Source organism: Natrix helvetica, assembly GCF_964273705.1.
Source record: "Natrix helvetica genome assembly, chromosome: 5".
NCBI classification, from domain to species: domain Eukaryota; kingdom Metazoa; phylum Chordata; class Lepidosauria; order Squamata; family Natricidae; genus Natrix; species Natrix helvetica.
The window spans coordinates 152,371,856-152,386,055 of record NC_138551.1 but is presented as its reverse complement, the minus strand read 5'-3'; the positions used below and the strand labels follow the sequence as shown (position 1 = coordinate 152,386,055).

Here is a 14,200-nt window from a genome sequence, read left to right as displayed (position 1 = left end):
GATGTAAGGATGGATAGATGGATGTAAGGATGGGTGGATGGATGGAAGAATGGATGTAAGGATGATGATAATGAATGGATGGAAGGATGATAGATGTAAGGATGGATGGATGGATGGATGGAAGAATGGATGGAAGGATGATGATAGATGGATGGATGTAAGGATGATAGATTTAAGGATGGATAGATGGATGTAAGGATGGATGGATGGAAGAATGGATGGAAGGATGATGATAATGGATGGATGGAAGGATGATAGATGTAAGGATGGATAGATGGATGTAAGGATGGGTGGATGGATGGAAGAATGGATGTAAGGATGATGATAATGAATGGATGGAAGGATGATAGATGTAAGGATGGATGGATGGATGGATGGAAGAATGGATGTAAGGATGATGATAGATGGATGGATGGAAGGATGATAGATTTAAGGATGGATAGATGGATGTAAGGATGGATGGATGGATGGATGGAAGAATGGATGGAAGGATGATGATAGATGGATGGATGTAAGGATGATAGATTTAAGGATGGATAGATGGATGTAAGGATGGATGGATGGAAGAATGGATGGAAGGATGATGATAATGGATGGATGGAAGGATGATAGATGTAAGGATGGATAGATGGATGTAAGGATGGGTGGATGGATGGAAGAATGGATGTAAGGATGATGATAATGAATGGATGGAAGGATGATAGATGTAAGGATGGATGGATGGATGGATGGAAGAATGGATGTAAGGATGATGATAGATGGATGGATGGAAGGATGATAGATTTAAGGATGGATAGATGGATGTAAGGATGGATGGATGGAAGAATGGATGGAAGGATGATGATAATGGATGGATGGAAGGATGATAGATGTAAGGATGGATAGATGGATGTAAGGATGGGTGGATGGATGGAAGAATGGATGTAAGGATGATGATAATGAATGGATGGAAGGATGATAGATGTAAGGATGGATGGATGGATGGATGGAAGAATGGATGGAAGGATGATGATAGATGGATGGATGTAAGGATGATAGATGTAAGGATGGATAGATGGATGTAAGGATGGATGGATGGATGGAAGAATGGATGGAAGGATGGATGGATGGATGGAAGGGAGAATGGATGGAAGGATGATGATAGATGGATGCATGGATGGATGGATGCTAGATGGATGGAAGAATGGATGAAAGGATGATGTATGTATGTATGATGGATTGATGTAAGGATGGATGCTAGATGGATGGATGGATAGACGGATCGATGGATAGAAGGATGGAAGAATGGATAAAAGGTGATGATAATGGATGGATGGAAGGAAGGATGATAGATGGATGGATGGAAGTATGATAGATGGATGGATGGATAGATGGATGGATGGATGGATGGATGGGTGGGTGGAAGAGTTAGATCCAAAAATCCTCCCCCCCACAACCCCCCCCCCCAAACCCCGGGTTTTACTTACTTCCTGAAAGTGCTTGAGAATGTCGTTGACGATGAAGCTCTTGGTCTCATAGGGGTGAACCCTGGTGTAGGGATCCAGATCTATGACGGCGTCTTCGAAACGGACCAGAGGGAATCCCAGCGTGCTCTTCAGTGCCTGAGACAGAATATCCCGGGGGAGGGGGGGAAGGGGGGGGGAGATCCGTCACTTGCTACATCTTTCCTTCTGTGAAATGGGTACTTAAGGCAAAGCTCAGCTGATGGGAGAGGCTGGTGTGACCCAATGCATTCTGATGCCTGCGCTAAAGATGGATGGATGGGTGGAGGATGAAATAAGAGAGGAAGGAAGGGAGGGACGGAGGGAGGAAGGAAGCAATAGCACTTAAGACTTATATACCGCTTCACAGTGCCTTACAGCCCTCTCTAAGCGGTTTACAGAGTCAGCCTCTTGCCCCCAACAATCTGGGATCCTCGGTTTACCGACCTTGGAAGGGCAGAAGGCTGAGTCCACCTTGAGCCTGGTGAGAATCATACTGCATGGGTCCGAAGAGAGGGCTGGGAAAATATCTACAGACCCCTCCCATCCCGGATATAATCTGTCTCAACTTCTTCCCTCCTTTGTAACATGATAAAATCTGGTATAAAATGACTCACAAGAACTTCTTAAGCAGGACATCATTTTAATTAATCCACGCACACAATTTAAGACATCCACCAAGCCTTACCTTAAGATCCAGGGGGAGCTTGCTAGACGTAAAGACGCTGAGTTTTATTTGTGGGATGCTAATTTTGAGGTTTTCAAAATAGTATCTTTTCCGGGCCAGCTCTTGTCCGACCGGTTTTTCGTGAAGGTTTTCGTCGTAATTTTCTACCTCTGCGCTCAACAAGAGAGGAATCAAAAGAGACACTATTAAACTGCGGTTGAGCCCAAAATGTCTGGTGTTAAGTGAGACATTTGTGTCCCTCCCCACTTCTCCCCCCATTTTACAACCTCTTCTTGCCAATATTGTTAAGCTTAAATTTTGGCACGTTTTACAGCCTTTCCTAGCTATGGTTGTTAAGGGAGCCACTGCAGTTGTTAAGTTAGTAGCACGGTCATTAAGTGAATCTGGCAAATCCCCCCTTAACTTTGCTCGTCGGAAGGGGATCGCATGACCCCGGGACGTTGCAACTGTCGTAAATATGAGTCGGTTGCCAAGTGGCTGAATTTTGATCACATGATGCTGCTTACAGTTATCAGTATAGAAAAGGGCCCTAAGTCTTTTTTTTTTTGGGTGATGTTGTAACTTTGAACAGTCACTAAATGAACTGTTGTAAGTCGAGAACGGTCTGCATAGTTGGAAACTAAACTAGTAAGAGAGAATTTGAAAGGTAACTTGTCAGGATCTCCTCCGTAAGATGTTCTCGTTTTGAAAAATAATTTTTGGGGGACTGCAGCCAAGAAATGAAAAGAGGCTTTCTCCTGGGGAGGAAAGTGGTGGCAAATCTAGGCAGCATCCTAAAAAGCAGAGACATCCCCCTGCCAATCAAAAGTGTGTCTAGTCAAGGTTGTGGTTTTCCCAATGGCCATGGATGGCTGTGAAGGTTGGACCACAAGGAAGGCTGAGCACCAAAGAATGGAGGCCTTTGAACTCTGGTGCTGGAGAAGAAGACTCCTGCATTGAGTCCCTTGGACTGCAAGGCCATCCAACCGGTCAGTCCTAGAGGAGGTCAACCCCGACTGCTCTTTAGAAGGCCAGATCCTGAAGAGGGAACTCAAAGACTTTGGCCACCTGATGAGAAGGAAGAAGGACTCCCTGGAGAAGAGCCTCATGCTGGGAAAGATGGAGGGCAAAAGAAGAAGAAGGGGACGACAGAGAAGGAGGGGGCTGGATGGAGTCACCGAAACAGTCGGCGTGAGCTTCAATGGACTCCAGAGGATGGGAGAGGACCGGAAGGCCTGGAGGAACGTGGTCCATGCGGTCGCGATGGGCCGGACACGACTTCACAACTAACAACAACTACTCTATCTATCTATCATCTATCTATCTATCTATCTATCTATCTATCTATCTATCTATCTATCATCTATCTATCTATCTATCTATCTATCTATCATCTATCTATCTATCTATCTATCTATCTATCTATCTATCATCTATCTATCTATCTATCTATCTATCTATCTATCTATCTATCTATCTATCATCTATCTATCTATCTATCTATCTATCTATCTATCTATCATCTATCTATCTATCCTGCAAGTCCCTTGGACTGCAAGGCCATCCAACCGGTCAGTCCTAGAGGAGATCAACCCCGACTGCTCTTTAGAAGGCCAGATTCTGAAGAGGAAACTCAAAGACTTTGGCCACCCAATGAGAAGGAAGAAGGACTCCCTGGAGAAGACTCCTGCATTGAGTCTCTTGGACTGCAAGGCCATCCAACCGGTCAGTCCTAGCGGAGGTCAACAACCCTGACTGCTCTTTAGAAGGCCAGATCCTGAAGAGGAAACTCAAATCCTTTGGCCACCTGATGAGAAGGAAGAAGGACTCCCTGGAGAAGAGCCTCTTGCTGGGAACGATGGAGAGCAAAAGAAGAAGAAGGGGACAGCAGAGAAGGAGGGGGCTGGATGGAGTCACTGAAGCAGTCGGTGTGAGCTTCAATGGACTCCAGAGGATGGGAGAGGACAGGGAGGCCTGGAGGAACGTGGTCCATGGGGTCGCGATGGGTCGGACATGATTTTGCAACTAACAACAACATGTTCAGGGACATCTCTTTGTTAAAAAAATGGATTAGCAGTGGGTAAAAGTTGCATTTTGCCAAACGGTTTTCAGGATGCATCAGATTTTCGCGCCGATGGGAAGAACATACCTGATTCTGACTGATTGCAGCCGAAGAAACTGAGAAGTTTAAGGAGCAGTTTCTCCTCGATTTGAACCGTGAATCTGCTCGCCGTGACCATCAGGTGCTGGAACAGAAGGGGACAATTTCAGCCCATCAAGTGTTCGGGGGTGGTGGTGGGGTGGGGTAAGAGGCGAAGGAAAGGACACCAAGAGGTGGCCCTGGACCACGAGGTGGGCCGCAAATAAATGTGATCGTAATGAGAAAAGGTCAGCTAAATTGCTAACAGAGTTTTTAACACGGGAGAATCCCTCACAAGGCTGGGATTCAAGGTCTCTGAAATTTCAGGCTCTTTGGAGTTATAGGGCCCGGTGGCTTTAGAAGGAAGAGTCCAAATAAGGGTAGATCTCCCACTAAAATCAGAATTATGGGGTCCTTGGTGCTCTCTGAGCTTGGTGGTTTTCTTGCAGATGTTTCGTGACCCTACTTGGGAACGTCATCAGTGCTAGAAGGGAGGTGGGTTTGTAGAGAGGAGGTCTGTGGTGTCCTTGGTGGTCTCTGACCTTGGTTGTGTTCTTGCACACTTTTCATGACCCAACAAGGCAACATCATCAGTGCTAGAAGAGAGTGGGTTTGCGAGGAGGAGGAGGAGGAGGAGGAGGAGGAGGAGGAGGAGGAGGAGGAGGAGGAGGAGGAGGAGGAGGAGGAGGAGGAGGAGGACGACGACTGAGCTCGGTGGTTTCCTTGCAAATGTTTCATCACCCAACTAGGTAATCTCATCAACCTTAGGAGGGAGTGGGGATTGTGGAGGAGGACTGTGGGCTCTGAGCTCGGTGGTTTTCTTGCAGACCTCTCACGGCCCGGCTAGGGAACGTCATCAGTGCTAGAGCGGATTACCTTGTAGATGTCACTCAAAGGACTTTTACTGGGGAATTTCATAGCGTTCAGCTGCACGGCCGGGCCCGTTTCGGCCGCTTCGTTCTCGCCCAGCTTGGGGGTCAGGAAGAGCATGAAGGGTTGAGTGGTGCGGAGAAGCTGGTTGTCTACCTAGGAAGGACAGGAGAGGGGAAACAGACAGTCAGAGGGTTTCAAACTCTAGGCCTGTGGTGGGAAACCTATGGCACGCATGGCGCAGGTGGCATGCGGAGCCAAATATGGTATGTACCCCCCTAATCCGTTCGTTGTATGGCTTAACCTCCTAATCCTCCCTTTTGCTCTTCTCTGGGTCAGGCCTGCAGCCATATTCCTTGTCACACTTTCTATTATTCTACTAGGCAGTTTTCTATGGTGGGAAAATGTGGAGTTCGATGATAGGCAGCCATAACAACATTCTTTCTAGAAAGCCAAGGTCATCCTTTGTCTCTGCACCTGACCGGAACTGGATGGGTGGAAGCTGCCAGCGTGGCAGTGGGAGATTGGACCATGGGATGGACTGGTGGGTGTAGGGGGGAGATATTGAACTTTCAACTGGGGGGTGGGGAAAACCGGGAAGCTTTCAGATTCGGGTTTCCCCAGATGTGCAAACATGGCTCTCTTCATCAATGGGAACTTTGAGGAATCCTTTGCCCCGGACTCTGATTTAATTTCGGATGCTGTTTGGAAGCCTGACACTCTGCCCCCCCATCCTTGAACTGGTCCTCAGGTGAGCAGGGTGGGGCCACTATATTCCCCACCTGCCTTTTCCCTTTACCTGCACGTCCTGCATGCTCAGCTCCAGCACCTGACTGGCCGACAGCTGGGTGAAATGGACTGTGATGCCCACGAAACTTGCGAAGATGAGTTCTTCGGGGGCCTTGTTAACCAAAGACAAACCGATCCCTCCTTCTAACTTCAGCTGGACCTGCGAAGAGGGCAAAAACAAACGAACACACACACACAAACACACACAGGGGGTCAAGTTGTTGTCGCTGGTCTTTAGGAAAAGAATGGCAAGCTCCCGTTCTCAGGGGGGGACGGGACTCACTTCCAGTTCCTGTTCCAGATCTGGGTTTTTCAATTTCCACAGGTCTTGGTCCAGCTCCTCCCCTTCGTAGGAGGGGCGTTCGTTCCTGCGCTGGTTGAAATCGGTGATCTGACACGGGAGGGGCAGGGTTAGGATGGGCAAAATGGACTGTATAAAACCCTACAAGGAAACCCCCCCAAGCTCACACCCCTCCATTCCCTTCCTCCTCTTCTCAAACCTCACTCCCTTTCTTGCACTGATGACAATGCATAGTTGGGTCGTGAAATGTCCTTCCTCTTCCCATTCTCCTTCTCCACCACTCTATAAATTCTACTCCCTTCTAGCACTGATGATGTCGCATAGTTGGGTCGGGAAATGTCGTTCCTCTTCCCGTTCTCCTTCTCCACCACTCTATACATCCCATTCCCTTCTAGCACTGATGACGTCGCATAGTAGGGTCGTGAAATGTCCTTCCTCTTCCCATTCTCCTTCTCCACCACTCTATAAATTCTACTCCCTTCTAGCACTGATGATGTCGCATAGTTGGGTCGGGAAATGTCCTTCCTCTTCCCGTTCTCCTTCTCCACCACTCTATACATCCCACTCCCTCCTAGCAGTGATGATGTTGCATAGTTGGGTCGGGAAATGTCGTTCCTCTTCCCGTTCTCCTTCTCCACCACTCTATACATCCCACTCCCTTCTAGCACTGATGACGTCGCATAGTAGGGTCGTGAAATGTCCTTCCTCTTCCCATTCGCCTTCTCCACCACTGTATAAATCAGGCATGGCTAACGAAGATATGTGCACCGGTTATTGCGCGATTCGTGTCCCACCCACCCGCGCGACACCCCCGGCAGGCGGAAACGGATTGTTTCCAGAACTTCCGGTTGAGCCATTGGGCCTGTGTTTTGCCCTCCCCACGTTCCCTAGGCTTTCCTGAAGCCTGGGGAGGGCGCAAATGGCCTCCCCCGGTCCTCCAGAAGGCCGAACATCAGCTGGCCAGCTGGAGCTAAGGGCTGCTGTGCCGGCAAATATGTCTCCACGTGGCACCAGTAACACCCGTGCCATAGGTTATAAATCCTACTCCCTTCTAGCACTGATGATGTCACCTAGTTGGGTCATGAAATGTCTGCAAGGAAACCATCAGGCTCAGAGAGCACCAAGGACCCCCCAGTCCTTCTTCCTCCTCCTCCTCCTCCTCCTCCTCCTCCTCTCTTGTTCCTTCTCCTTCCCCTCTCCTCAAACCCAACTCCCTTCTAGCACTGATGATGTCACCTAGTTGGGTCATGAAATGTCTGCAAGAAAACCATCAGGCTCAGAGAGCACCAAGGACCCCCCAGTTCCTCCTCCTCCTCTTCCTCCAACTCTCAAATCCCACTCCCCTTTTAGCCAACGCTATTCCTTGTTTCTGGCTACAACTGCTTATTCCCAGATTTGGTTCAGACCAAATTTAAAAATTTAAAATAAAAGCGCCACCGTTACCTGGAGGACTCTGGTTGGACCATCCGGAATAACTTGGACCGCGAGGGCTCCAGAACCGGGCCGCATCTTCTGGTTGATGAACTGCTGCTCCGAAGGGACGGGACTCAACTGTTCAAGGGAAGTGTCCGGTCCGAGAACAACTTCCGCCCCATCGCGAAGGCCGGCTCTGCCTCCTTTGGCCTAAGAAGGAGAAGACAAGGGGACCAGAGAAAGAAGGTGACACCTCCTGAATAGAGACAGATCAACAGAGTTGGAAGGGACCTTGGAGGTCTTCTAGTCCAATCCCCTGCCCGATTAGGAGACCCTACACCATTTCCGACAGAGGGCAGTCCAGTCTCTTCTTGAAAGCCTCCAGGGATGAAGCTCCCACAACTTCCGAAGGCAACTTCTGTTCCAGGGGTTGAAAGTTCTCCCTGTCAGGAAATTCCTCCTTAATTCCAGGTTGAATCTCTCCTGGTTCAGTTTCCATCCATTCTTCCTTCTCTGGCCTTCGGGGGCTTTGGGAAATAGCTTGACCCCCTTCCTCCTCTCTTTGGCAGCCCCTCAAATATTGGAAGATGCTCTCCTGTCTCCCCTGGTCCTTCTCTTCCCTAGACTAGCCAGGCCCAGTTCCTGCAACCGTCTATCATCTGTTTTAGCCTCCAGTCCCCTCATCATCTTGGTTGCTCTTCTCTGCACTTTTGTGCACTCTGCACAAGGAAGGGACCTTGGAGGTCTTCTAGTCCAACCCCCTGCCCAAGCAGACCCTACACCATTTCTGACCGATGGCAGTCCAGTCTCTTCTTGAAAGCCTCCAGGGATGAAGCTCCCACAACTTCTGAAGGCAACTTCTGTTCCATTGAATATAGAATAACAGAGTTGGAAGGGACCTTGGAGGTCATCTAGTCCAACCCCCCTCTGCCCAAGCAGGAGGCCCTACACCATTACTGTCAGATGGCAATCCAGTCTCTTCTTGAAAGCCTCCAGGGATGAAGCTCCCACAACTTCCGAAGGAAACTTCTGCTCCATGGGTTGATTGCTCTCACTGTCAGAAAGTCCCTCCTTATTTCCAGGTTGAATCTCTCCTTTGATTTGTTTCCATCCATTCTTCCTTCTCTGGCCTTCAGGGGCTTTGGACAATAGCTTGAACCCCTTTCTCCTCTCTGTGGCAGCCCCTCAAAAATTAGAAGGCTGCTCTCCTGTCTCAATATTTGTTGAGCCCAGAGGTTGGCTGGCTCCCCCATGTGTCCAGGAGAAAGGTAACGCTCTCGCCCACAAATGGTCCTGCCCACCCCAAACCTTGGGGGAAGGGGAGGGAGAGGTGACCCCGCCGCCTACCTGCACTGCGAGTCCATGCATGCCACACAGCAGTTTCCCATCACGGAAGCTCCAGGTTTGAGTCGTGCTTCTCCGGCGGTCTGGCTTCCTCAGCATCAGAGGCTCATATCTAGCGCAGCAACATCAACATTGATGGGTCAGAATAGAGCTGGAAGGGACCTTGAAGGTCCTCTAGTCCAACCCCCTGCTCAAGCAGGAGACCTTAGACCATTTCAACCAACCAGAATACAGCTGGAAGGAACCTTGGAGGTCCTCTAGTCCAACCCCATGCTCAAGCACCTAGGCCATTTCAATCAATCAATCAATCAATCAATCAATCAATCAATCAGAAAAGAGAAGATTGGGACCTTGGAGGCCATCCAGTCCAACCCCCTGCTCAAGCAGGAGACCTTAGACCATTTCAACCAACCAGAATACAGCTGGAAGGAACCTTGGAGGTCCTCTAGTCCAACCCCATGCTCAAGCACCTAGACCATTTCAATCAAACAATCAGTCAAATAGAGCTGGAAGGGACCTTGGAGGTCTTCTAGTCCAACCCCCTGCTCCAGCAGGAGACCTCTAGGCCAGCGATGGCGAACCTTTTTTGGCTCGCGTGCCACAAGTGGGGGGAGCGCAGGGGGGTCGTGTGCGGGCATGCCGCACCCAGAATGCAACGCACGACCCCCCCATTGCGCATGCGCGCACAACGCGTGACCCCATTTTTACATGCTTTTTTCGCCCTCCCCAGGCTCCAGAGGCTTTATAGGAGCCTTGGGAGGGCGAAAAGAGGCTCCCCCGCCCCCCCAAAGGCCCTCCGGAGGCTTCAGGTCCCACTTGTGGCACGCGTGCCATAGATTCGCCATCACTGCTCTAGGCCATTTCAACCAACCAATCAATCAATCAATCAATCAATCAATCAGAAAAGAGAAGATTGGCACCTTGGAGGCCATCCAGTCCAACCCCCTGCTCAAGCAGGAGACCTTAGGCCATTTCAACCAACCAGAATAGAGCTGGAAGGGACCTTGGAGGTCTTCTAGTCCACCCCCTGCTCCAGCAGACGACCTTAGACCAAATCAATCAATCAATCAATCAGAATAGAGCTGGAAGGGACCTTGGAGGTCCTCTAGTCCAACCCCCTGCTCAAGCAGGAGACTCCAGGCCATTTTATCAATCAAACAATCAATCAATCAGAATTGAGCTGGAAGGGACCTTGGAGGTCTTCTAGTCCAACCCCCTCCTCCAGCAGGAGACCTCTAGGCCGTTTCAATCAATCAATCAATCAAACCAACAATCAGAAAAGAGAAGATTGGGACCCTGGAGGCCATCCAGTCCAACCCCCTGCTCAAGCAGGAGACCCTAGACCATTTCAACCAACCAGAATAGAGCTGGAAGGGACCCGGGAGGTCTTCTAATCACTTAGCAACTGTCTCGCTTGGCAACCAAAAATCCGGGCTCAACCGTGGTCGTAACCCTAGGACTACCTGTAGGGGGGACCACGGTTTGCCCGAAGGTCCGGTCCTAACGGAGCGCCTGAGATTGGAGAGAAGGTCCTGAGCTACACCCACCTGTTGTCCGTCACAGCGGCCAACCCGGCGATGTCCAGAATCATGGAGGACTCGGCCGAGTGAGGCGGGGAGGGTTTATTCGGATGGCGGGGGACGGCCGAGCCTTCATGGCATAGCATGCCGCTCACGGTCATTCTCCACAGCTGGGAGCGTTTCCCGGGTTCCTGCGAGGGGGGGAAAAGGGGGAATGAAGCCGAGAGGCTGCGGCTCGGTTTTCCCGACCTGCGAGGCAAAGTCCCGTCCCCCGTCCCCCCCCCGTGTTCTTCTTCCTAGGGTTTCCAAGCAGCAATATTTGGAAGGAAAAACCAGGAGGATCTCTGCAGCTCAGGGTTGGTGGTCTCTGAGTTTGGGGGGTTTCCTTGCAGGCGTTTCATGGCCCAACTAGGGAACATCATCAGGGCTAGAAGGGAGTTGGGTTTGAAGAGAGGGGAAGGAGAAGGAAAAAGAGAGGAGGAGAAGGAGAAGATGGAAGAGGAAAAGAGTAGAGGAGGGGGAGAAGATGGAGGAGGAGGAGGAGGAGGAGGAAGAGAAGGAAGAGGAGGAGGAGTGTAGGATCTTGGATCTCTCTGAGCTTGGGGGGTTTGCTTGCAGGCGTTTCATGGCCCAACTAGGGAACATCGTCAGGGCTAGAAGGGAATGAGAGGAGGAGGAGGAGGAGGAGTGTGGGGTCCTTGGTGGTCTCCGAGCTTGGGAATTTCCTTGCACATTTCATGGCTCAACTAGGGAACTTCATCAGGGCTAGAAGGGAGTTGGGTTTGAGGAGAGGGGAAGGAGAAGGAAAAAGAGAGGAGGAGAAGGAGGAAGAGGAAAAGATGGAAGAGGAAAAGAGTACAGGAGGAGGAAGAGGAGGAGAAGGAGGAGGAGAAGATGGAGGAGGAGGGGAAGGAGAAAGAGAGGAGGAGGGGAGGAAGGAGGAGGACTGTGGGGTCCTTGGATCTCTCTGAGCTTGGGGGTTTCCTTACAAACATTTCATGACATATCCAGGGAACGTCATCAGTGCTAGAAGGAAATTGGGTTTGTGGATAGGAGGAGGACTATGGGGTCCCTGATGGTCTCTGAGCTTGGTGGTTTTCTTGCAGGTTTTTCATGGCTCATCTAGGAAACATCATCAGGGCTAGAAGAGAGGGGGGTTTGCAGGGAGGAGGAGGACAACAAAGACTCTGGGGTCCCTGGTGCCCTTGCAGACATTTCATGACCCAACTAGGTAACATCATCATAGTGCTAGAAGGGTGGGTGGGTGGGGGTTGAGGAGAGGAAGGGGAGGAGGAGGAGGAGGAGAGAAGAAGGAGAGGAGAGAAAGGGAGGGGGAAGAGAACTGTGGGGTCCTTGGTGCTCTCTGAGCTTGGGGGTTTCCTTGCAAACATTTCCTGACCCAACTAGGGAACATCATCAGTGCCAGAAGGAAGTGGGGGTTGTGGAGAAGAGGAGGAGGAGGAGGAGGCCTGGGGGATTTTGGTGCTCTCTGAGTTTGGTTGTTTTCTTGCAAATGTTTCATTACCAAACTACCTACGGTAGATAACATCATCAGTGCTACAAAGGACTGGGAGAGGAGGAGGAGGAGGAGGAAGAAAAGAACTGTGTGATTTTTGGTGCTCTCTCAGCTTGGTGGTTTCCTTTCAGATGTTTCATGACCCAACTAGAGAACATCATCAGTACTAGTGGGGTGCATAGACAGGAGGAGGAGGAGGAAGAGGAGGGAGGAAGGAAGGAAGGAAGGAAGGAAGGAAGGAAGGAAGGAAGGAAGGAAGGAAGGAAGGAAGGAAGGAAGGATGGACTGTGGGGTCCTTGGTGCTCTCTGATCTTGGTGGTTTCCTTGCAGATGTTTCATGGACCCAACTAGGGAACATCATCAGTGCTAGAAGGGAGCGTGATTTGTGGAGTACAGGAGGAAGAGGAGGAAAATTGTGGAGCCCTTGCTGTTTTGTAAGCTTGGTGGTTTGCTTGCAGACGTTTCCTGACCCAACCAGGGAACCTCATCAGGGAAAGTGCACGTGGGAGTATAGAGTAGGTAGGAGGCAGTGACTTAATCACCAATGCTCTTCTCACTGAGCACATCATCATGCCGGCTGGTGGCCAATAGGGGCAGGGGTCTCCGGGATGTTCACCGTGAAAGAACTTCGTACCTTCTTCTTTAAGACCACCCTCTGCGTCTTGGGAGAAACATCCAGGACCAGCTCAGCGCAGGCGAGATCCTTGCACGCAGCCACGGGTCTCCCTGACTCTTCCTGGACCCTGGGATTGACAAGAAAATCGAGAAGGAAGGGTGAGAAAGGAAGCGCAGGCGAAGAAGACCAGGCCAAAATCACCGAAAGAGATTTCGGCTTTATTGAAATTCTGAGTGGAAAGCTGCTAGGCTGGGTTGGAGGTCGAGAATATTTGGACGCTGCTGGAATTGGGGATGTCTTAAGTTTGACAAAGAGAAGGACCAGGGGTGACGGGATAGCAGTGTTTTAATGTTTGAGGGGCTGCCCCAAAGAAGAGGGAGTGAAACTATTCTCCAAAGCACCACAAAGCAGGAGAAGAAGCAACGGGTGGAAACTGGTCAAGGAAAGAAGCAACCTGGGACGAAGGAGAAATTTCCTGACAGTTAGCACAATTAACCAGTGGAACAGAAAATGCCACCAGAAGTTGTGAGTGGCTCCATCACTGGAGGCTTTTTGAGAAGAGATTGGACAGCTATTTGTCCAGGATAGTTATAGAATCTCCTGCTCAAGAAGGGGTTGGACTAGAAGACCTCCAAGGTCTCGTCCAACCCTATGATTCTGAGATAGATAGATAAAATGCAAGACAAACAGATGAACAGAAGGAAGGGAGGGAGGATAGATAGATAAGATAAGATAGATAGATAGGATGCAAGATGGATGGATGGATGGAAGGCTAGATAGATAGATAAGATGCAAGACAGGTGGATGGATGGATGGATGGAAGGAAAGATAAATAAATAAATTGATAGATAGATTTGATAGATAGATAGATTTGATAGATAGATAGATAGATAGATAGATAGATAGGATGCAAGACAGGTGGATGGATGGATGGAAGGAAAGAGATAGATAGATAGATAGATAGATAGATAGATAGATAGATAGATAGATAGATAGATAGATTTGATAAATAGATAGATAGATAGATAGATAGATAGATATAGATTTGATAGATAGATAGATAGATAGATAAGATAGATAGATAAGATAGATAGATAGGATGCAAGACAGGTGGATGGATGGATGGATGGAAGGAAAGAGATAGATAGATAGACAGAAAAGATGCAAGACAAAAGGAAGGAAGAGAGGGAGGGAGGGAGGGAGGGAGGAAGGAAAGAAGGAAGAGCGAGCTTCCCTCCAAAAGTTGTGAGTGCTCCATCACTTGAGGTTTTGAAGAAGAGACCGGACACCCATTTGCCCAGGATATTATAAGCTCTTCTATTCAAGAAGAGGTTGCACTAGATGACCTCCAAGGTCCCTTCCAACGTCATTATTCTGTTCTGTTCTGAGAAGCCCCAAGGGTGACTTCCTTCCAACAACTCTTGACTCTACGCCTAACCCGAAATTTTCACAGGGACTGCAGGAGTGACTTGGATATGAAATGTCTCCGTTGGAATAAACTTGTCTCCATTTGCCATGGATTAACCTTCTGAACTGAATTGAA

At 49.5% G+C, this 14,200-nt stretch overlaps 1 protein-coding gene across 3 annotated transcripts in view; it reads right to left on the bottom strand.

Annotated features, from left to right (window-relative positions):
• VPS13D (vacuolar protein sorting 13 homolog D) overlaps positions 1-14,200 on the bottom strand; it is a 123,833-nt gene that overhangs the window by 34,691 nt on the left and 74,942 nt on the right. For all 3 annotated transcript variants that reach the window (XM_081954872.1, XM_081954874.1, XM_081954873.1), the window contains 10 exons: positions 12,676-12,784; positions 10,553-10,716; positions 9,009-9,117; positions 7,692-7,871; positions 6,231-6,338; positions 5,958-6,107; positions 5,165-5,314; positions 4,298-4,394; positions 2,170-2,318; positions 1,467-1,601 (listed from right to left, as the gene is read on the bottom strand). In XM_081954872.1, the coding sequence (XP_081810998.1) occupies positions 1,467-1,601; positions 2,170-2,318; positions 4,298-4,394; positions 5,165-5,314; positions 5,958-6,107; positions 6,231-6,338; positions 7,692-7,871; positions 9,009-9,117; positions 10,553-10,716; positions 12,676-12,784 (1,351 nt within the window). The remainder of the gene's footprint in view (positions 1-1,466; positions 1,602-2,169; positions 2,319-4,297; positions 4,395-5,164; positions 5,315-5,957; positions 6,108-6,230; positions 6,339-7,691; positions 7,872-9,008; positions 9,118-10,552; positions 10,717-12,675; positions 12,785-14,200) is intronic.